The 22,283-nt window shown below is 34.1% G+C and overlaps 3 protein-coding genes across 8 annotated transcripts; 1 reads left to right on the plus strand and 2 right to left on the minus strand.

Moving 5' to 3' along the window:
• Positions 1-2,940: 2,940 nt before the first annotated feature.
• LOC141689753 (thioredoxin-like protein AAED1, chloroplastic) lies at positions 2,941-6,212 on the minus strand. Of its 3 annotated transcripts, none has more exons than XM_074494134.1 (9): positions 5,912-6,212; positions 5,657-5,807; positions 5,499-5,544; positions 5,060-5,119; positions 4,866-4,902; positions 4,135-4,202; positions 3,957-4,048; positions 3,477-3,537; positions 2,941-3,226 (listed from the first exon to the last, which is right to left on the minus strand). In XM_074494134.1, the coding sequence occupies exons 1-9, from the start codon at positions 6,102-6,104 to the stop codon at positions 3,167-3,169; spliced, it is 768 nt and encodes a 255-aa protein (XP_074350235.1). In that variant the 5' UTR covers positions 6,105-6,212; the 3' UTR covers positions 2,941-3,166. The 3 variants fall into 3 exon arrangements, with proteins under 3 accessions (XP_074350235.1, XP_074350234.1, XP_074350236.1); XM_074494133.1 differs by having other exon boundaries at positions 4,135-4,214; positions 5,912-6,211; XM_074494135.1 differs by lacking the exon at positions 3,477-3,537 and having other exon boundaries at positions 4,135-4,214.
• A 3,198-nt stretch (positions 6,213-9,410) lies between these two features.
• LOC141692509 (uncharacterized) lies at positions 9,411-11,358 on the plus strand. 4 transcript variants are annotated; one of them, XR_012562839.1, is made up of 6 exons: positions 9,411-9,705; positions 10,319-10,387; positions 10,518-10,640; positions 10,765-10,850; positions 10,933-10,990; positions 11,106-11,358. XR_012562839.1 is itself a non-coding variant. In XM_074497374.1 (6 exons), exons 1-5 carry the CDS (start codon positions 9,488-9,490, stop codon positions 10,966-10,968), a joined length of 501 nt encoding a protein of 166 aa, XP_074353475.1. In that variant the 5' UTR covers positions 9,411-9,487; the 3' UTR covers positions 10,969-10,990; positions 11,106-11,358. The 4 variants fall into 4 exon arrangements, 3 of the variants coding, with proteins under 3 accessions (XP_074353475.1, XP_074353477.1, XP_074353476.1); XM_074497374.1 differs by having other exon boundaries at positions 10,765-10,819; XM_074497376.1 differs by lacking the exon at positions 10,933-10,990.
• Positions 11,359-12,513: 1,155 nt separating this feature from the next.
• Positions 12,514-15,958, minus strand: LOC141692739 (putative protein phosphatase 2C 38). Its single transcript, XM_074497672.1, has 4 exons — positions 14,919-15,958; positions 13,716-14,083; positions 13,108-13,344; positions 12,514-12,893 (listed from the first exon to the last, which is right to left on the minus strand). The coding sequence occupies exons 1-4, from the start codon at positions 15,220-15,222 to the stop codon at positions 12,663-12,665; spliced, it is 1,140 nt and encodes a 379-aa protein (XP_074353773.1). The 5' UTR covers positions 15,223-15,958; the 3' UTR covers positions 12,514-12,662.
• Between the last annotated feature and the right edge of the window lie 6,325 nt (positions 15,959-22,283).

The following is a 22,283-nucleotide window of genomic DNA, read 5'->3' on the forward strand; positions in this document are numbered from 1 at the left end:
TTTCACCTTTTTCGTTGGAACTAAACAACTCCAAAATTAATTTTAATAATTTAAATTTAAAAATAACAATTTATTAACAAATCAAGAACAAATTAAAAAAAATCTTTATCACATCATCTACATACACCAAATCAACCGCATATACTTTTCCGATAAACGCCCACGGCCGGAGGACTTTTTATTACTTTAACTATTTAAAATTTGAATCCGTCAATAACACGATATATAAATTATTAACTTTGTCATGAATTTCATTAAAACATAATTATTATCTGCTATAATTTAATTTTATATAATAAAAAATAATAAAATAATAAATATTATAGCAATTTGCACGGTTATAAGCTAGTATAGATTGTTTAGATAAGAGTTTTATAACCGGAGATGCTTTACATTATTTTATAAACTTATCCAACTGCACACACGAATTAATTTTGATATTGGGCTGAATTCATTTTGATATAGTGCTAAGATTTGCATTAGAGCACTACACTCAAAATAGCATCAAAACAAGCACCTCTAGAAGAGATAAACAGGCCAGAAAGGAAATAGACAGAGTGAGTACTCAAATATTAGTACCTAGTAAGAATAAATCCTTAATAATGAGTGATGAAGCAACTGCAATTATGAATACAACAGCTGAGTCAGTTTAAAACCTTGTTTTATAGTATTTGCATTAAAGAAATGCATTCCGGGCACTTGACACTGTCAACTAGTTCAAATTTTTAAGCTGGGTCAATCCCTAGATCTCAAGAACCAAACAAATACCAGAAGTGGTTCTTAAATTAGTAGATCGATAACTTGATGCTGTTTTCAGAGTTCAAGAATTACATAATGAGAGTCTGCAAGGTTTTAGCATGCCTATACCCTCTCTCTTTTTATTTGCCAAATAGCCTATACCCTTTTGACAATGAGAAGTTGTAAGTTCAAGTTTCGGTAGAGACACGTGAGTGACTGACTGGTAATTGAACTTAATGTGAGGGAGGGAGGGAGGGAGGGTAGTTACCAGTAGGAACGCCAAAACGCATAAGAGGGGATGAGGGATCATCACACCACTAACAGCATAATAGAAAACATCAATTACTCTATCAACTCCAGCCTCATTTGCTCTATACTTATTTAAAATGAAAACCAGCCCTGCTCTATACAAAATTAAACATGAAAACCATATTCTGCGTATCAATATAAACTACATATCTCATACATGGGGAATAAATCAAATGTTTAATTCCTCAAATCAATTATGAATAACAGTTAGCGGTGCATCAATGTTTTAAGGATGAACAAGGTACAGTAAATTATAAACATGTCCTTGAAAAACAAAACTGCATCCCAAACACCTCTTGTATTATGTGAAAATCTTTAATCAAATGTGGCAAACAACTTGCTTGATATGCTACTACAGATGATGTCAAAGAAAATACCTCCTCAAAAGCCAATTCATCTGCTGGTAGCTTCAGCAGCAAAAAAACTAACTGAAACCCCAGATAGCTCACCGCCTGAATTTCAGCCTTTCGCTTTCTCTTGAACATAATAATTAACTCATTAACACATATTGATAAAATCCTCTTTCAACAAATCCTTACAAGTACCCTGCTCTGTAATAGGCAGCCTACATTGCTCACATACCTGATACTTATCTCCCTACCACATAAATATCAGTAGTCAAATTATGTGCACCATCATATGACTCGCATCGTTAAACCAACAAAATCGACGATCCACCAGAGACAGAACAGGCAACTTCAACTTCCATGTGAACAGCCTACAGGCAGTATCAGGTTTCCCCTTGGCCAGTTAGCCGCCACAATTAGAATCCGATCATAAACCTATTTTGCACCAATCACGATGCTATGTGGAATGGCCTTTTCGCCTATTCCCACATCATAGATTTAACCATATCAAAAGTATCACTAAAAAAGTAAAAGCCTTAGCACAGCACTCCATTTCAGCATAAAACACATTAAGGGCATGCGTTACTAGTGTTATAAAAAACCTAAAATCATTTGTTGCTGATTGATATTTAATACCCATTCATTATTATTTTTTATGCTTGAATATTCAGTCAATAAATGTATAACTTATACTTTATCAAAAACTAAAAGCAATAAACTCAAACTATCTTAATTATATGTTTCAGAGGATCATATAATTTTCATCAACTCAAACTAAAAACTTAAATAAAGTCGAGAATATAAATACTATATTTCTAATTTCCTGAAATTCTAACTTACAACTCCTTTTAAGGTCATAATAACTTTTTTCTTGACAAACATACCAATAACTTGATGCTAAGAAGTTGGTTTGGACTTATAAGCACCATTTTCCAAACAGACCTGAAATGAGACCTATTACCCCCAAAGGTCAATATACAATTCATATCCAAATTGGTGTTAAATGGATTCCAAACAAAAAAAGCTTCACACCAGTGTAAATTAGGCGAGTCAGATTTAGGGGTTTTTTGAATGGGAGTTGACACTGTTGATGAAAGTAACATTTGGGATTGGTGGGTTGCAGTTCCGAATGATGTCCCATGTAATGTACCGAGCCAACAACATTACAGACTAGCCTTATATTCTTATTTTTAGTACTAGTTTACTCTCATTTTTTTATAACTAGCTCTGAATAAAAGTTCGTGTATAATGTTAATGGCACCTACTCAAAGAAAAGATAAGTATATCAAACAGCTTGGCAGCAACTAGCAAAGACCTTTTGCGGAAAAATATTGTAGCCAATGCTTTGAGCGGATATGTTAAGTTTTATATGTTGATTAACAAAAATGTGGCTAGGAGTAAAAGATCTATTTTAGTATGTTACAATATTTATGCAAACATAAGTCATCTGTGGTTCACATTCTACATTTACAATAGTTTTAATATGGGGAGTCTATGACGATATTTAGTTCCAATATTGCATATGGATATAAAAATGTGCTGAAAATGATAAAGAGCAAAAGTCCTCGAGTCCTTTATAATTATGTTTCACTACTATACAAGTTGACTATATATCGTTTCTATGGTTGTGAAAAGAAGAAACCTTAGCAGGCAGAAGCAGGCCGTTGTGCTTGCTAATCTCGTGGTTCTGCATCTTCCTCTAATTGACAGTGTATCTTAAATTTTATGAACCGGAAATACAACAGCATGCAAAACAACTTTTTAATGCTCCCTTATGAACAACATGCTTTAAGAATATCTTTTATATCTGGATCATCCCCTGCTTCTTTGTCCTGTGTAGATCAAGGTAGCACGGCAAACATGATATGAATCAGACTGTCATTAGTGAACAATACAAAAAGGAACTATGTAGATGATGGGAATTGAAAATTAAATACGAAGAATAATTCAGAAGTCTAGGATGCTTCCAACACAAAAGAATTATTAGGCCTATAAGCTACATGCATGATGCATCTAGAATCATAACAGAGATATTTTGCCAAGTTAAATCTTTCAAGTGGTATATGTGCATTTCAGAGAAACCTTGTGAAGGTATGAGATGTTACTTATCCCTGGTCCAGCAACTAGGATTCCGCCTTGCTGCCTGAGATTGAGAATGCAAGTACAAATATAAATTCCGTTACAAGTACTAAAATAGCATGATAGTGATGGCCAATAAAAGTACTACAATTTTTTTTTTGACCTGATTATGCAGATGATGCATCAGTATACTCATTGTCTGCCATATGACGGTAATTGAGAGGAACCATAACATAAATTTTTAAAAGATTGCTAATCAAATAAATTATCACAAAAACCAAATAAGTTGACTGAAATAGAAATTATTAGAATTGTGATGGACTTAAAACAAGTTGCTTTAATTATCTATGCAACTACGTAAAGAAATCAATTTGATATGGAATTATGTAATTTGATTGAGCTGCGGCATTCTAATGCAAGTTTATCATGTCCTTGTGTATCTGAAAATTTGTAACTACACATTATCAAATATAGTCTACATACCAACCACCTCTTTCTCTGGTGTCTTTTTCGAAGGAAATCCCCCAGTCCTGACGATAACCTTCCATATATAATTGAATAATCTTCAAACCTGCCTAGAATGTTGGAAAGAGAATCTCTCATACTTCCAGGACACATGTTCAATAAAATAAGTGCCATAATACATACAATATTGACATACCCCAGGAGTAAATGTTGTTGTAACTCCAGAAACAAAACTCAAGGCCTTGTATGACGAGTATGCTGGATCTGCATACACTTCTGTAGATAAAGTAACATTTGTTGTGCCACATTAAGCTCAGGCTAATAATTCAATTTGGTGGACTTTGTAAATTATTTTAAGATACGGAATGACAAAGTAAATGGAAATAAAAGACCAAGTATCAGCTTTTAGCCGGGTCATTAAGCAAAAATAAGGTAGAATAGTTCCACGCATGAAGATGATTAAATATTAAGATGCATGAATATAACAGTTAAATTGTAAAAGTTTGTAATTGTGATTTTAATTAGCAAAAAAACAAATAAAATTTGACATTGTTTTGACTCGGCAATTCACCAGGATGAATAAAGATCCAAGGGCACAAGGAATGCACATGCACAATAATACGAGCACAGATAGACAAATCAATAGATTGTTATATCAGATTTAAAAATTGTTTATTTTAAATATATAATTGACTAACAAGGTACGTAATAATTAGTTATGATAATCTGCCTTGTAGCAATAAATGTCTTGAGTGCATTGGAACTAAGAGGAAAAGGTCCTAACAATTCGGATAGACTAGGTACAGGCATAGTGTCCCTTTAGTTGCTGAACCTCATAAAAATATGAAGATTTGTTCTTATAGCTTTAACTTAGTTTGTGATATGCTTGAGAATGAGATAGCCAAAAGAGTACTTAAAAGCTCGTACCTCCCTTAAAACCTGTTTGCTCAGCAAATGTTTTTGCCTGCATAGGATTGATGACATACTCAGAAAGGGATTTTCCACTATGACAAATGAAATTCTCTGATCATTTAGTGGCACATGTTACTCTGTGGTCGTAAAAAATTTCAAGCTAATAAACGTGCCTAATGATAATGCATCAACTTCAGATTAGGACATACCTGATCTACACTACCAGGTCCAATTATAACAAGTGTCACCCCAGATGCATCCATCACGTCCTGTTAAACAAATAGGGAATTTAAAAATATTCTTATTCAGTATCACATTGACCAGTTAATTAAGTGGAACCATCGGGACTATCTGTGTGGCAGACGCCATAGAAAATATGAAGGAAAATAAGAAAAGTAGGCAATGTGGATCAAGGTCTGCCTGCACAAGAAAACTGATTTCACCTGCAAACATCCGTCAAGTCCATGATATCGAGAACCAAAATACGAGTTTTCAAAGAATAGTGAACCAAAAACTAAAAGAAAGAGGGAAATCAAAATCGGCATCCTATCCACACACTATCACCCCACATTCAACGCTCATTTGAAACCATTAATAAGCATAACCCGATCAATGTAAGAAAAACATGAATGAGCAGGGAAATAATACCTTTTTATCAGCAAGATAAGCAGCTCTTTTTCGACAAAGAACACACCTGACATTCAAATACACCAAATTATAAAATTAAAACGAACCAAACTTGATAATGCAAATATAAAGAGTACGAAAAGTAAAAAAATAAAAAGAAAAAAGGGAGAAGAGAGGACCCAAAATGGCGAGCAAAAGCAACAACAGCCTTTCGATCCTTCCACAAATCAGAAATTAAAACAGAATTTCCATTCAAGTCAAACACTTCAACTCTTTGAAGCAAACTTGTTGTGTCTTCACTCACTACACTAGAACTTTCAACTCCTCGTCCTAAACACACATGGTTTCAATATAATTACATAAACATAGAAGAAAATGTAAGAATGAACATGAAATAATGAAAAGTACATGGAGTTTGATAAATAAAGGCTTACCAACAGAGGAAGATACGAGGGTGCGAGTTATACGAGGAGAGACGTTGAAAAGGTGGTTGTTGTTGGAGGAGAAGCAAGGGAGTGTGCGTTTGGGTAAAATGTAAGAATAATTCGCAGAGCTGCTTTTTTTGTTATGGTGGGTATGTTTATTTAGAGAGAAGGTGTTGGGTGGAACTAGAGTTAAGGACGCCATGAAAATACTGTAACAGGGGAGCTGTCTTAATTTAATCTGGTTCAAGAGAACAGGAGCTGCTATCGTCACTCGTGGCTGCTATTATCACACGTAAACATACTGTACTATGTTCGAGTATGGAAGGTACAATCCTATATTTAATCTTCCCGTTTTTCTAGGTCCTAATCCAATATTTAATTTTCCTATTTTTTAGCAGGATTCATGTTTTATGGATTATTAAAATTTTATTTGTGAAATTTTTTATACGCGTTTTATCACTATTAATCAACTTTTAATTAATAAAATTTTAATAATTTATCAAATAATGAATTTCTTATTCTCATTGAAATAATTATTTTACTTTTGTATGTGTTATTTATTGGAAAAATTATTTTTTTAGGAAATCTAATCTAGTTCTTACAATTACTTTACAGTTTACAGTTTAGTGTATTACTTAAACCATATCATATGTGTTAATAATACCCATACTATGAAGTACTATGAAGTATGTTTGTGGATCTTTAAAAGAATAAATATTTGGTATTGCATTTATTATAATTTACTAATAACTTATAATTATAGTTTTCTTTTACATTTGCTACTTGATCATATTATTATATAATTTGCTACTTGATCATATTGTTATATAATATTTTTTAAATTAACATGTATGTGATGGCTTAATTGGCTAAAAAGTGGTTAATTATCCTCTTGTTCACATGTTCGAATCATACCGTAGAAAAAATTATGATTATGTCTCCTGAGTTAGAGTCTGTCGTTTAAATGCGGTTTACCTTGGTTCACGTGGTTTACTTGCTATTGCGTGGGCCTGTAGGGATTACCCAGTGCGCACCCGAAAGGTAGCGGTTGCAGATTACCTACGATAAAAAAAATTATATCGTTAAATACACACGATATGAACTAGGGTTAATCAAATTGAAATCAATTATTATACATTTACAATTGAATATATTCAATAGTTTAATATATATATATTTTATCCAAATTTAAAACTGACAACATATATTTAATTTATATGTATAAATTATACAATTTGATTGGATCCCTTCTATAATATTTATAAGAATATAATCAGATTAATCACGAAAAATATCATAGAATTACTTTATAAAATTCTAAAATGATTTGTAAGTTTATAAATCACGACAAATATTTATGACAGTTGAGTCGAATTTATAAAAAATAGTTTGAAAAATAAATAAATAATATTATTGAATTAATATATGGAGGAAGGTTGAAATCATTCACGAATAAAAGTCGCCAATGATTAAAATAACGTTATAATAATCCCTATAATATAAAACAATCCATATATGACCTATATCAACACGATCATCAATATAACATGTTCTCAAATATATATCTCATGTAACATATATGTATTTTTAACTACACGTCGTCGCCATGAATATAACAATCTTGTACGGAGACTTTAATACAATATGAATGAAGTTGGAGGGAGGCATTGTCGATTCAAAATACAACAAGTTTCAATTATCGTACACCCATAAATATTTGACTTACACAAATTACAATTAGTATAAAAAAAAAACTCAAATATTGCATTTACCCAAAATATATCATAACCGTAATCATTAAAGACTCAAAAGAAAAAAAAGTGAAACGCTACAAAGTATTTCATCACTAAAAAGTTAAAACAATCATTGGATATAAGTTGGTTCGAATAATATTTTCACTACACTTCAACTAAATTATTAAGCACTATACATTTTATTTTTCAACAAAACTCGTGCTAAAGTTTTTTTAAAAATAAAAAGTTACTTATATTGTATTTTTTCATGATACAATCTAAGAACAAAATGTATATACGTTTAATGGCCATATATTTTCTTATTTTTTTAATTTTTAAATACTTACGCCTATTTTTAAAATTGAAAGATGAAAAAACTGATAAATAAACCACCTTAAGTAACTGCAAATAATAACTTGTTGGGATCAGTGAACAAAATGATATATGGGCTCCATTTCAGTGACCAGTTTAATATTTAACATATTGAAAATATCAAAAAATTACATGATATTATATTAAAAATATCATTCCGAAACTAAGTGCATTTCAAATTAAAATCATAAATATATTTCATTATCCAACACTTTGAGAAATACACTGCCACATGTGTCTCGTAGTGCTTACACCTTACAAAAGTTAACGACAATAGTGATTCCGGTACAAAGTTGAAAAAACAGAAGGATCCTGAATTGCCCACAAAAATGTTTTTCCTTTTAATATAAAAAGATATTATGTATTCTACATTCATACTTTAGAACTTTGCATTTTACAATCTATTTTCCTTTTCATAAAAGATATATAAATGTAATTGTATATTTTGGATAATTGTAATTTTAAGTTTCCGATTTTATTCTACTTTTTTCACATTCAGCTTGCATGATTAAAAACGTAAAAATTTCATTACAAAATGAATTTTTTTATTATTACTTAATATCTCACATCTAAAATAACAGTCGATGGGTATTTGATGACTACTAGAGAATGGCTCGTGACTCGCACGGGTTATTATACTAGTTAGTATTGGAGTGTAAAAGCTATTTTAATCCCAATTTTTTTTTTGCCAAATCATAAAAATGTCTATAATCATTTTTTTCATATTAAATTGGACTTGCTCTTGCACTAAAAAAGAGGTAATCTACACTAATTGAAAAGACATATTATAAAATTGGAACAAATATATTAAAAACATCTTTAACAATGTATCTTAGTAAATTACTTATAAACATTATAAGAATTAGAAATTAGGTTATTAGTGATTTAGGATATTATACGTTACGACAAATTTAACAATATTACTTAAGCAACTTCAATAGAATATTAACATAATTTTTGAAAATATAACTAAATAATGGATCCTAATTATTTAGTACATTTTACTTTATATCAATTTTAATAACATTCCCTATATTTGAATCATATTATTATTATATCATTATATTTAAACTCTAGTAATTTCTTTAAAATGTTCCAAAAATTGCTCTGCCGTCTAGGCACTGCTTAGTCATTAGACGATATTAAAACGCCTCTATTGGGACCTAGGCAGTGACTTACCATTTACGGTCTTTATTAAATTTTTTTAGTAAGGAATGGGGGTGAAGACCGTAGTCAGATTTTCGACTAATCTAAAACAGAATATCAAAGAATGACATGACTTAATTGTTTTTAGTTAGCGGACTTAATTACAAGTCTTTAATTAGTTGAGTCACCAAAATGTAATTTAACTTATTGTTTAAAAGGAAAAAAGGGGGAACAGAGTGCAGCTTGGAAAAGAAAAAGGGGGGAGAAGAGAATACCATTGGACACAAATATAACCGCCCCAATCGTAGGCTATCCTCCTCCTGGGCTACCCAAAATGGTGACAACTAGCATAGGCTCACAGCAGAAGGGGGAAAAAAGCCAGGCTGTTAAAACCCTAGCTAATCAAATTCAAACTGCTGCTCTACATTCCAACACTGACTCAGCTACTACTACTACTACTAGCATTGCTGAGAAAAAGATTCAAAGAGCTGATCGCTTTGGTATCCCCGTTCAGCTCTCTGAACAAGAGAAGCGTCATTCTCGCTCTCACAGGTAAACCTCTCTCTCTCTCTCTCTCTCTCTCTCTCTCTCTCTCTCTCCCTCCCTCCCTCCCTCCCTCCCTCCCTCCCTCGCTCTCGCTCTCTCTCTCTCGCTCTCTCCCTCTCTCCCTCTCTCCCTCTCTCTCTCTCTCTCTCCCCCTCTCTCCCCTTCCCAACGTAATCAAGTGGACGATTAACATAGGATGACTAAACGGTTGAATTATGTTTGAAAAATACTAGTAAATTTGCGTGCTATGATAATAATAACATTATTAATTAAATTATTCAAACACAGCCTTGGATAATTTGTTGCTATTTACCATATTTTAGAAATAACAACAGATAGTTGTTTCAGCTTCGGAATAATTTTGTTTTGCCTGCTGTTTCGATATATTTATGCTAGCGTCTCTTGTGGAATTTACTTCAAGGTTTCTAAAATTGTTGCTTAAACTTAATATCTGACAATTAGTTATAGCTTCTTTTCTTTAACTAGAGGAGCACGTAGCATGTTGCTTTTGTAGGTATACATGATTTTCTTCTCTTAAGCTTGACAGAATGCCATTATTTCATGTCCGATGCATCACTAACTCAAACATTTGGATTGTAATTTGATCCGTCGTGTTTAGGTTTGGAACTGGTTCTGGAGATGAAATGAACAAATCTGAGAAGGATAAGAGGAAGGCTAGAGCAGATAGGTTTGATTTGAATTTCTGTTAATCTACTATGGAATTAATTACATATTATTGTGCTTATTTAGATGTCCAGTCAGTGAATTATGTTGCGTTTTAATATTTTCCATGACAATTTATTTAACCCTGATCCTAGATTTGGGCTGGAGCAATCTACACCTGCTGAGGAAGAGAAGAAGAAGGCAAGGCTTGCCAGGTTTGCTCCAGTTGTAAAAATGGATTCAGTGGAAGAAGAGAAAAAGAAAGCCAGGGCACTCAGGTTTGTATCATAAAAATATCATAGAGTGTTAAACGAGTAGGAGATTTTATATATATGTAATTATAAGTGACGTGATTTACTGTTTACAATCAATTTCTGATGCTCTTAAACATTATCATTGCAGGTTCTCAGAGCTGTCAAGCTCGTTGTCTGGTGCTAATAGTAAAGGAATTGGAGTGGTAGGTCATTTTTTGCCTGGTTATTGATATGGTGCGTGATATATGTTCTTTTTTTGTTGCCAATTTGATTTGATAGAGGTTTTTATGCTTGCATTTTATTTTTAAAACTGAAGGCAGTTGTTTTTAACAAAGAAGGTGGGAGTATGTGAAGACAATTTCTTTGATTATATGGTAACATTTAATTTGAGTAGTTGTTAACTAATTTTTAAACTTATTTTGCATATCACATAGATATGCCTGTATCTGTCAACAGCTATGCACTAACTTTTATTTTGTCAATTCTCAGCTTAGAGACTCAATTTCGGTCAAGAAACCTATCTAAATTTCGGTTGCTTAGAAGCTGCTGCAGCATACAAAGGAGGGAACTATATACTTTCTAAACATTTAGTGGTAAACTTTGGCCAAGCAAGAGCCTGTAATACAAAAGTCTTTCTCATTTTGTAAAGACCAAGCTGACTGATGGAATGAGGGATAATTGTTCTGGTAAATCTTTTGTCATCCTATTTTTAGATCTAGTTTTTGAATATTTGTATATGGTATCATTAATATTTTGGTAATGTTAAAAGAGCTGGAAGTAGTTGTAATAAAGATAATACTCACAGCTGACGGACTTAACTATCACATTAGTGATGAATTTTTAGATGATGAAAGTGAGTGTGATTAAAAAATAAGGAGATGAAACTGAGTCACTACAGCAATGTATAGATGAAGTCTGAGTCACTACAGCAATGTATTGATGAAATCGGCATTTAGAGCAGGTCCAATGCGGAGGACCAAGTCACCTGACACATTCTTGCCACATAATTAATAATTGGACTTCACATGTAGATGGGTGATCTCGTCCAACCCACAGCCCAACTCCTAACTTTTTTATGGACCCCACGTGATTAATCTTATGTAACTTTCTTATGGCACATGCACAGCAAAGTTCACAGATATGCAATAGGATATAATAAAATAAGAGAAAGATAGGCAGTTGGTCAGACCCGGAAAAGTGGACCTGTCCAGTTTTTATTATTCTCGTCCAGTGCATGTGGCCTGACTAGTTCCTTTTCTCTTTCTGCCACATAAGGAGTTGGGTCTCCCATTGGACCTGCTCTTAGTGACTCCGTAAGAAGCATTTTTTAAAGGAAAACAAAGACTTTATGCAGGTAAAGGAAAATGATTTGCCAAATCTTAGAACCACGGACATGGAAAGATGCAATTTCATATTGAGAGACGGTTTAGGGACTTGTATATACAGTGCAGGTAGTTATAGCAGGAACTTGATCATACTGGGATGTTATACTGCTTTCAATTGTCAAACAATACTTGATTTCGATTTCCGGCTAACAAACTTTTATTTGCAAGCTTTTGTTTATTTGTTCGTCTGGCTAACAAACTTTTAAATTATTTATGATCTTTTAAAAATTTTAAACCAAAAAAAAAGAGTAAAAAAGAATATACACTCCACTTTGAGTCCAACTTTCCAATAATTCTTCTAGTTATATACTTTACAACGGCCCCCGAAAGTAAGTTGTAATAATTTCTGTACCACACAAGAGGTTAAGATAATAAAATCTAAATCAGAACCTCTTTAATCTTTCCGGACACAGAATGCAACTAATTCAAATGTTAGCTGCAGAATGTTTTATCACAATCCCATAACACCACTAGATTATGGTTGCATGTTGAAAGCTTTCGGAGAAGGTATGAATTAGAGAACATAATTTAAGGGCTATATAAAAATCACCAACCTACATTGGCATTACATTAACAGTACCTAAGCTTTTCTGATATTTTCCCATTTCCTTAGTGGTATTCATACTAGAAATGAGGATACGAAACCAATGAATAATGTTAACTACGACTTGGTAAGACCAGTAACTCCTCCACCTGCTTTTATGTTACACGTGGTACCACGGGAAGGTACCCTATTCATCAGATGGGAATCCAGAAATACGACAATGACTGTGATGTCATCATGAAAATGTCTCCTCACTCCTCTATCAATCTTCTTCAGGTCCGAGTATCTCATTTCTCTTTTCTTTGCAGCTATTCGAAGTGCAGCTTTAACAAGTCTCCTTGCAATTCCCTGCAGATGAAAGGGAACAATCTTTATCAAAAAAGAGATAAAGCTGTGTCTAGTACAAGTTAAAGGCTAGAGTACTAAACACCAACAACACATGAAAATTTGGTTGATTAATTACATGACTAGAAGTACAAACTATATTCAAGTGACTCTAATTTACAATTTGACCAAGCAAATCGCCTCGACAATAAAATGGTAGTAAACACTGAAAACTTACATATCGGGGGTAATTGTGGACAATATCAACAGCCTCTTGGTTACTAAGATGCTCCCACAAACCATCTGATGCAAAGATGAGAAACTGATCCTTGGCATTCAGTTTGTGTATAAATATTGTTGGCTCTGCATTTAGAATTGGTTTTTCAAAAGGCTCAGGCAGTCTAAACTTAGCCAATAGAGGCTCCCTATTAAATTCTGACTTCTTCAGATAGGCATCACCAATGGATCTTGATATCTGAAAACAAAATATAAAGAAACACATAATTACAATTGTTCTATAATCAGTACAGGTGAGCCTTTTTAACAGGAATACTATTTGACATTGCTTATGGTGCCAAAAGCTGGACCACTTCTACTGTAAGTGATGGAAGCTGTCTGGCAACAGGGCACCAATGACATTGATAGTTGGCTGTTTAATTAGTCTATGGAAGCCGCTTTAAAAGGAGATTGCAATGTTGTTTGAAAAGTCTTCAGTAACAAATTCATAGGGTTTTAGTGGTAGTCTAAATGTCGGGGTAGTGCAGTAAGAAACCATTTCTTTTGATATAATAGAACCTTAGTTCTATAGGTAAACCATAATTAAAAAAGAGGACAATATAAAACTACCTGTATGATACCCTTCACTCGCCAAACTCTATGTTTTAGAACCACAATTTGTGAATCATTTGGATGCAATGACCGCAGCTCATCTCTAACAGATTCCTCGCTCGCATTGTGCTCTGTTGATAGCTGTATAGCCATCATGCCTCTGACAAGCTTATCAGCCCTCCCCAATACCATTCTAGAGTCACCGGCATTGGCTACATACAAGAGTCCATCACAAATGACCCCAACCAAACAGCATGTCCCAACTGAAGCAATCTGTGGCTTAGTATGCCATTGCTGCCTTACAAGAGATAAAAATTCTTCTTCCGTTGCTAAGTAGGCCTTTTTGATAACAGATGCAGATACCTCTTGATGTTCAGAAGCAAATTCTGAAATACAGACCAGATCATTTTCAGAAGGAATTCAGAGAACAGAAAAAAGTAAATTTAGTTATCATGGTTAAAATAAGTTTTAATGCTTATATTCCACAGATAGTTTAGCATCAAAACCGTTTTACTCAGTTTACTTATATGACGGAAAAGTTAGTCTAAGCAAGTTGCTACTAAGTTACAGCCTACAGGTACATCATGACCGATTTGTTTGCTTTGAGAGATGCAAAGTGCGACTCAAGTATCTTTTGTTTAATTCAATGCCAGGCATCTTATCAAAAACGGAAAAACAATGTTGTACTAATTACTATATCAATTAAAATATTATTCTTTACTAAAGTTCTATACCAGGCATTCCACAAGGGAATAAGGGGGGTTTAAGTATATAACAGAAGCATAGCCTGCATGTTGCATGCAATGTGATTTTGCAGGAGAGCTTCGGTGTGTACCATGTAATCTATGTGCTCACATAGATTCACAATAAAATTTTCATATAAAAAATACAAATTCTGTTGTTATTATCATTTTTCTTATCACATATTTGAACCTTCTGAAATGAAGATTTGAATTTCACATTTCTAGTGACTATATTAATACGTCACCTTTCAAATTATCTAGCTCATCATGAGAAATTCAAGGTTATTTAATCCATATGATACTAACAAATTACAATCCAAAAGTACTATTTTTAAACTTGCAACAGAGAGTAATTCAATTTGTTATAGGTTGAATACCAATTCTATAGCACAAACAAACACAATTTGAGACTGCAAAACACTTTAAGATATATTATAATCAAAGCGAACGGGGAAATTCAACGTAAACGAGAACGTACTCTTAAAATTCGGGAAGAGGTTGTCATTTACAAACCGTGCAGTCTCTGGTCCTCCATGCCCGTCATATACCCCAACAAATGTTCCCAAAGGGCCAGACTGTTGTGAACTCAGAGGACCAGATACAAGTTGACTATGATCCTCCACTAAATTATTAGCCTGAATTACTGCCATCGAAAATTCTCCGTTTACATGGGATCCTAAATCTTTATACCACATCAATCCATTAGTCCGGCCATTGGCATCCCCGCCACCTCTACGACTTCCATCACCCTCCACAGACGGTTTCCAACAAGGCTTAATCATGATTCCCTCTTTTTTCAATACCCAACCAGTTCAATATATACCAAAAAAAGTACCCAAACTACAAACTATATACCCATCAAACTATGTACTATATATCACACAAAAACAAACCCCACACCAAAGATATAATAAATATTATCCAAATGATCCAGCAAACAATAAATTCATAAAATCAAGCCTGAGCTCTAACTTTTGTTTATGCTCCAAACCCACAACTTGAATTCTTGATACAAAATACCCACCAGCACTACAAAACTCTGACACCATTAATAAGCAACAAAACTACAACATTCAAGAAAGAAAACCAAATGGGTATGGGCTAATTCTACCAAAACAATTGTCCCTCAAGAAATTATAATAAAGCTTTGATTTTTAATCTGAAAAAAACAAGAAATTACCTTGAACCTTGGTTTATTATTTGTGGGCCTTCTCTTAGCTGTACAAACAACCCATTTAGATTTGATTGTGACAGAGTTTGTTCATGGATCAAAGAAATAGAAGGGATAATAAAAAGAAAGGGTTTTTGAGAAATGTTTAGTTAAACATTTGTGTCAGATGAGATCTTAGATGAAAAATGATGGGGTGGTGACCAAATTCAAGATAGATACACATGTATTGTGTGTAATTGGAAAAAGTTTGGATTTTTAATCAATTCATTACCAAACTGGTGCTGCTGATGCACACCTTGTTGTCTTGGTATTTATATATTGGTCTGAACCAGACCTTGTTTTCTATCTTGTTCTTTTTAATTATGTCAATGTCAATTTCTCTTTTGCTTTCTTGTTGGTTAGTTTGTTTTTGCATGTGGTTTATATTAGGGGTTTACACATTTCTGAATTTAGAGTTTTGTTAAGGGTAGTCCATTTATTTAGGCAAAATTTGTTAGTTAAAAAATGTTAGGTATTAGTGGTAATTCCTCTGTTTTATTCCCTAATATTATGCTTGATGAAATCCAAATTATTCTGTGTTTAAAAAGCAAACTGTTGAGGTTGACAAAGATGAGGTAGGTAAATACAAAGTTGCATGACCATTTCAATTCAATTCAATTCAATCCTTGTGACCAAAGTACTTCAATCCTGCTTAGTATAGGTAGATATTGTTGAGATTTGATAAGCAGAACATATCACATTCAAGGAACATATCCAGAAAATACACCATGCATATAAAAATCTAATTGAAAAATATAGCATGTGCGAAAGAATAGAATTGAAACACATATGATCAAAGTTTAAACAAAATAAGTATAAAACATTAAACATTTAAAGATTGAACCAAAATATATAGCACATACGAGAAACACAAAAAATATAGCACACACGAGGATCAAACCGGGAAAAAACCAAAAACACATCGAGCATGAGGATGAAAATGAATATCTACTTTGCATCTGGATTCTGCAGTAATAATAGTTAAGCAAGTTGCATTGTTTTTTAATGTCTAAGTTGCACATTGAAGAATAATTTCATTTCCAGACTACTACTTGGCTTTGATGGTAGAACAGTATTAAATAACTTTCAAGATGGCTATTGAGCAGGTTCAGAATTAGAGAAACATCTGTTATGATCAAATATAATGAACACTGATAACAGTTAATTTTTGCTGCTAATGTAATGCAAGAATCACATCAGTTAGGTACAATTAGAGATGCACAAAAGGCCCACCGGGCCGGGCCTTGATCGGGTGTTAAAAAACCCGGGCTTTGACCGGGCCGGGCTTTTCGGGCTTTGACTTTGACCGGGCCGGGCCGGGCTTTCCGGAAATTTCAAAGCCCGTTTGGGCCCTCGAGGCGGGCCTAACTGGGTTTTTTTTCGGGCCGGATCGGATCGGGCCGGGCTTTTTTCTAATAAAACATTACTTCGTTGAAAACATTTAAGTTCGGCAAAAAATAAACATCTTTATATGACATCTCTAGGTACAATAGTCCTACAGATAAATGGCAACCCATGAGAAAAGGGTACAATATAATTTATCTGTACTTGCTCCATTTGATGGTCTAAATTCACTGGATACTCTCACTAGTTGCTTCCTAGTGGGATTTAATTATTGTTGCTAATTATTCTCAACCTATTCTTTGGTCCAAATATGATAACAATAATAGCTTCAAATTGACTGATCACAATCCAATCTTCACTTGGAAATTGACCTCTCACTCCCCCATTATAGTTATGCCAAATTACTTGTTATCAACAGTATACACTTGACTGAAAGCTACTAGAAAGAATCGTGTTTAGTGAAAAGCAGAAACTTAAAGGAGCTAAGAAAAAGTTGAAAGCTTGACCAACTATTAGTAACAGAAGTGCCTTCAATATACCACAGGGTCTGATTTTCATATCATATTGTTGTCCATAATCTTGTTTGGTGTCTGCAGACCAGATTACTAATTATATTTAGCTCGAACGCGAGTTTATCATCTGACAGACTGATAAGGTGTCTGCATATCAGCTAAGCCTGCCACTGATATGTAAAAATCATCAAGATTTACCTAAACTAATGCAAGATTATAAATTGATAGTATCAATTTACACTTCTCTTGCTACATTAAACACGTAATCGCGGAAGAAGAGGCTATTGTTCCCCCACATCATAGGAACAACAGGGACATGCAATTATTTCTTGCATTGATTTTAAACCCTTGGCAGGAACAATTTGTTGTGATGTTTTCGATACATATAAATAGACATGCATAACACATTATGGGCTGAATGCTTGAATTTAGTACTTTAAGGACAGACCAATAAGCATATAGTTATGTAGTCTCAGTTAGTTTGTCTGCAGGATAGATTCATTCTTGTTTCTGCCACAAAATTTCATCATCTTCTGGAATAATCTATCAGAGAGATCACCACAAAGAGAACTAGATACAATTCAGAGTCTCCATGCTTTCTTAAATATTCGTAGGGCCCTGCTATTTGGAAGCTACATAGTGATAATTGTAATGCCATATTGCTGAAGTGACCAAACAATTCAGTAGTGTATTCTACAAAGCAACAAAGCAACAATGTGATATCACTTCAATTTATTTAAGGGGGGGGGGCTGTTTTATTGAGTGGACCTATCTCAACCAAAATGATATAAGCCAACAGCTGCCCCGTACCATGTGAGCACCCTACCATGCCTTCGCAATTGGAACTCCTTTAGTATACAAGTAGGAGGCAGTGGATGATGATACTGAACTGGACTCACTACTCTTGTCCAAAACACTCGAACAATAATTTGAAAGCAGTGATCCATCTGAAGCAGAAGATGATATATTAATGGACTCTAGTTTCTTTATTAGCGATTTCAGCTTCTCTTCAGCTCTGTTCCTTGATTTAATTTCTCTTCTTAACTGGTTCTCTAGTTCAATTAGCTGAAGAGTCAAAATATGAGTACAGATTGGTAAGTAACAGGAACTTGAAATAGGAAACATCACATAAATATATATATCAACCTAGGTCACCCTGACTCGGGTACAGAGGGTCGTGTACCATACATATGCGACTGTCAAACTCGGAAGTTCTGTAAATTTGTGTCCTAATTTCGAACAGGAGTGCAGACCCGGGACAATTTTTCAATAAATAGTTCATATCAGATAAAATTTCATAACAAGAATTTGACAATAGAACTCATATAAAATATATCTCTATGAGAAACTTTGCAAATTTTTATTACGCGCATTGTTCTGATCTTATTCTAATTTACATTTCCCGTTCTTTTCTCATCTTTTTCTCTTCGTATCACTTCTATTTTTAGTGAGCTAGAGGTTGCATTTTAGTCAAATAAGTCGTACTAATATCCTGTTGGGCTTACTATAAGTAGGTCTAACTCATAGTAGCTCTAACTCTACATTAGTATGATATTATCTGCTTCTATATTAGCAAACTGTCTCTCTCACAAACGATGTAGACAACTTCTAACATATCCCACAAGTACGACAGCCAGAACCAAAGAGTCCAAGTAACATAAAGTTGACAACTAGTTAACACACACAGGCACATAAACAAGCTTAAAAACAACACATAATTAGAAACAAAATGCAGACATGAATGGTAGAAAGCAGACCTTTTGGGCCAATTGGTGAGCCTCCTGGTGGGCAACTCTTGAAGCCCCTCTTTCTGCAAGCAATCTACCCCTTAAACACTCCACTGTTTTCAATCCATAGTTCACTTCCATTTTCTCACAGAATATCAAAATGTATACAAAGTTAGAAACTGAAAGAAAAGAAAAAGACAGCTTCCTGCTTTATCCAGCTAACATTAATGCAGTATCTTTTTAGTAAATAAAATTTCTAAACTTAATAATGTAGAAATAGATCTGAAATGTGATACAAGAATGAGTAAACAAAACAGAGGGTGAGATAAAATAAAAGAGAACAGACCCGTGTCCACCGTCTGTCTTTTTGTGTTGTAGCTACATTGAAGTACACACTAACTTTACTTGCATAATACAGTATTTTTATTTCTGTCAAGCTCTCACATGACACTCCAGGCTTAGATTTTATTGCGGCTAACTAGAAACCACTCAATGCCTCTTGAACTTGAGTAGTAATATCTCATTTTTCTATTTACAAGCAATGGTGAAAACATTAGTCATGGTAGTTGGACACCTGAGTGTACCTAAAAGAAGCTTTTTTTTAAACTCTTTTCTCTTCTTCTGTGTCTGATTTAGACCGTAATTGTTATTTCAATTTTTATGAAAATGGGGATGACATTTTCTCGAAAAACAAACTGGTGATGGAAATTTTCAGAAGGCGAAGACTAATTCAGTACCTTATCTATGTTTATATTTACTGCTGCCAACTGTAAAAAACTTATCAAAACAGTATTCACATCTAAATTATCCAAGTGCTGAAAGTGAAATCTCCTGGCAAAATATATTGCAGACATGAGGATACTTGAATCAAGATGGAGACTAGCAAGCCTATTGATGCAGCAGTACAAGAAGGTGGAACCTTGCTGTTCAAGATCAGCAGAATCTCTGGCATAGGTGTCTTGGTCATGTACATATGGAATTGCTTCTAAAGATATCATCTCATGGTCTTGTTCGAGTACTACCAAAGCTCAAGTACAAGAAGGTGGAACCGTGCTCGGCATGTCAGCTTGGAAAACAGGTTAAAACTTCTTTTATTGCTAAGAATCAAGTATCCACTACTGATCCTTTGCAATTACTCCATCTGGATCTCTTTGGTCCTGAACGTTATGTAAGTCTTGGTGGTAAGAATTATGCGTTTGTTATAGTTGATGATTACTCACGATTTACATGGGTATTATTCTTACGTACAAAAGATGAAGTTTTTGTTGAGTTTAAAAATCTTATTACTAACCTTGAAACTAAGTATTCATATAAGCTCAAGACTATCCGTAGTGACCATGGAGGTGAATTCGAGAAGGATTTCATAACCTTCTGCAAATCGAGAGGGATCACTCATGAATTCTCAGCTCTTCCTACTCCTCAACAGAATGGAGTAGTGGAACGCAAAAACATGACACTACAGGAGACAGCAAGAACTCTTCTGCATGACAGTAAGCTTCCTCGTAATTTTTGGGCTGAAGTTGTTCATACATCATGTTATGTTCTTAATAGAGTTCTTATCCGTCCTATATTGCTTAAAAGTCCTTATGAATTGCTTAAAAAAAGAATCCTAACATTAGTTATTTTCGAGTATTTGGTTCCAAGTGTTTTATTTTAGATACTCAAAGTAATCGAGGCAAGTTCGATGCAAAATCTACACAAGGACTCTTCTTGGGTTATTCTACAACAAGCAAGGCTTATCGAGTTTTTAATTCTGTCAAGAACAAAGTAGAAGAATCCATAAATATTGCTTTCAATGAATCTTCAAGCAATATATCTCAAATTGACGATGACACCGCGGATCAATCGTCTCATTCCCAAATGAGACAGTTTCATCCTGAAAAGAGTCAGTCTCATTCTGACAAATCGAGCTGTAAAGACTCTTCAGGTCCATCACAATCTTCTGATAATTCTTCAGGTCCTTCTCAAGATTCGGATAAATCTTCTGGCTCTCCAAAGACTCCTGATAGTGTCTCAAATGTGTTCTCTACTACTCCTCCGAATAAATCTTCACAAGCGGAAATGAGACCGTCTCATTCAAATGAGACAACTCCTATTCAGTTCCAGGCAGACAATTCTAATGAAGAAGAAATGAGCAATATTTGTCTTCCAAAGTCTTCAAGAACAGTAAAGAATCATCCACCAGATAATCTTCTCACTGATTTAGATCAAGGAATCTCTACTTGAAGCAGACTTCATAACCTATGTGCATTCTGTGCTTTTGTTGCTGAGTTCGAACCCGAGAATGCTCAAGAAGCTGTTGCAGATGAACACTGGTTTATGGCAATGCAGGAAGAATTGAACCAGTTCGAGCGTTGTGATGTTTGGGAACTTGTCCCACCTCCTCAGGATGCCAAAATCATTGGTACTCGTTGGGTTTTCAAGAACAGGAAAGATGAAGATGGTAATATTATTCGAAACAAAGCTCGTTTGGTTGCTCAGGGATACAACCAACATGAAGGAATCGATTACGACGAGACTTATGCTCTAGTAGCTCGATTAGAAGCTATTCGAATCTTAATGGATTTTGCAGCTCACAAAAAGTTCAAGCTTTATCAAATGGACGTCAAGAGCGCTTTTCTAAATGGCTATCTCAAGGAAGAAATATACGTCAAGCAGCCTCTGGGTTTTATTCATGAAAAATATCCTAACTATGTTTACAGGCTCAAGAAATCTGTCTATGGATTGAGATAGTCCCCTCGCTGTTGGTATGAACTTCTCGGTCAATTTCTTGTAAACAACGGTTTCACTCCTGGTACACTCGATCCTACTCTCTTTATTTTTCATAAACGTGATCATTTTCTTTTAGTTCAAGTTTATGTAGATGATATTGTGTTTGGATCAACTAACGAATCTTTGTGTAAGTGGTTTTCTGACTGCATGCATAAGGAATTTGATATGAGTTTAATGGGTGAATTGCAGTACTTTCTAGGTTTGCAAATTAATCAGTCTAATGCAGGAATATTTATTCACCAAGGCAAGTACATTAAGGATCTACTCAAAAGGTTTGC

This window comes from Apium graveolens, chromosome 10 (genome assembly GCF_009905375.1).
Source record: "Apium graveolens cultivar Ventura chromosome 10, ASM990537v1, whole genome shotgun sequence".
Lineage (NCBI taxonomy): Eukaryota > Viridiplantae > Streptophyta > Magnoliopsida > Apiales > Apiaceae > Apium > Apium graveolens.

Coding starts and splice junctions, on each gene's coding strand:
- LOC141689753 (XM_074494133.1), bottom strand. CDS start 6,104: ATGGCGTCCTTAACTCTAGTTCCACCCAACACCTTCTCTCTAAATAAA. Junction 4,903..5,059: donor GACCTGGTAGTGTAGATCAG/GTATGTCCTAAT, acceptor AATCCTATGCAG/GCAAAAACATTTGCTGAGCA. Junction 4,215..4,865: donor GCAAACAGGTTTTAAGGGAG/GTACGAGCTTTT, acceptor CTTTATCTACAG/AAGTGTATGCAGATCCAGCA.
- LOC141692509 (XM_074497374.1), top strand. CDS start 9,488: ATGGTGACAACTAGCATAGGCTCACAGCAGAAGGGGGAAAAAAGCCAG. Junction 9,706..10,318: donor CGTCATTCTCGCTCTCACAG/GTAAACCTCTCT, acceptor CGTCGTGTTTAG/GTTTGGAACTGGTTCTGGAG. Junction 10,820..10,932: donor ATAGTAAAGGAATTGGAGTG/GTAGGTCATTTT, acceptor TTAAAACTGAAG/GCAGTTGTTTTTAACAAAGA.
- LOC141692739 (XM_074497672.1), bottom strand. CDS start 15,222: ATGATTAAGCCTTGTTGGAAACCGTCTGTGGAGGGTGATGGAAGTCGT. Junction 13,345..13,715: donor GAGTGAAGGGTATCATACAG/GTAGTTTTATAT, acceptor TTTTGTTTTCAG/ATATCAAGATCCATTGGTGA. Junction 12,894..13,107: donor TCCACAATTACCCCCGATAT/GTAAGTTTTCAG, acceptor TTTCATCTGCAG/GGAATTGCAAGGAGACTTGT.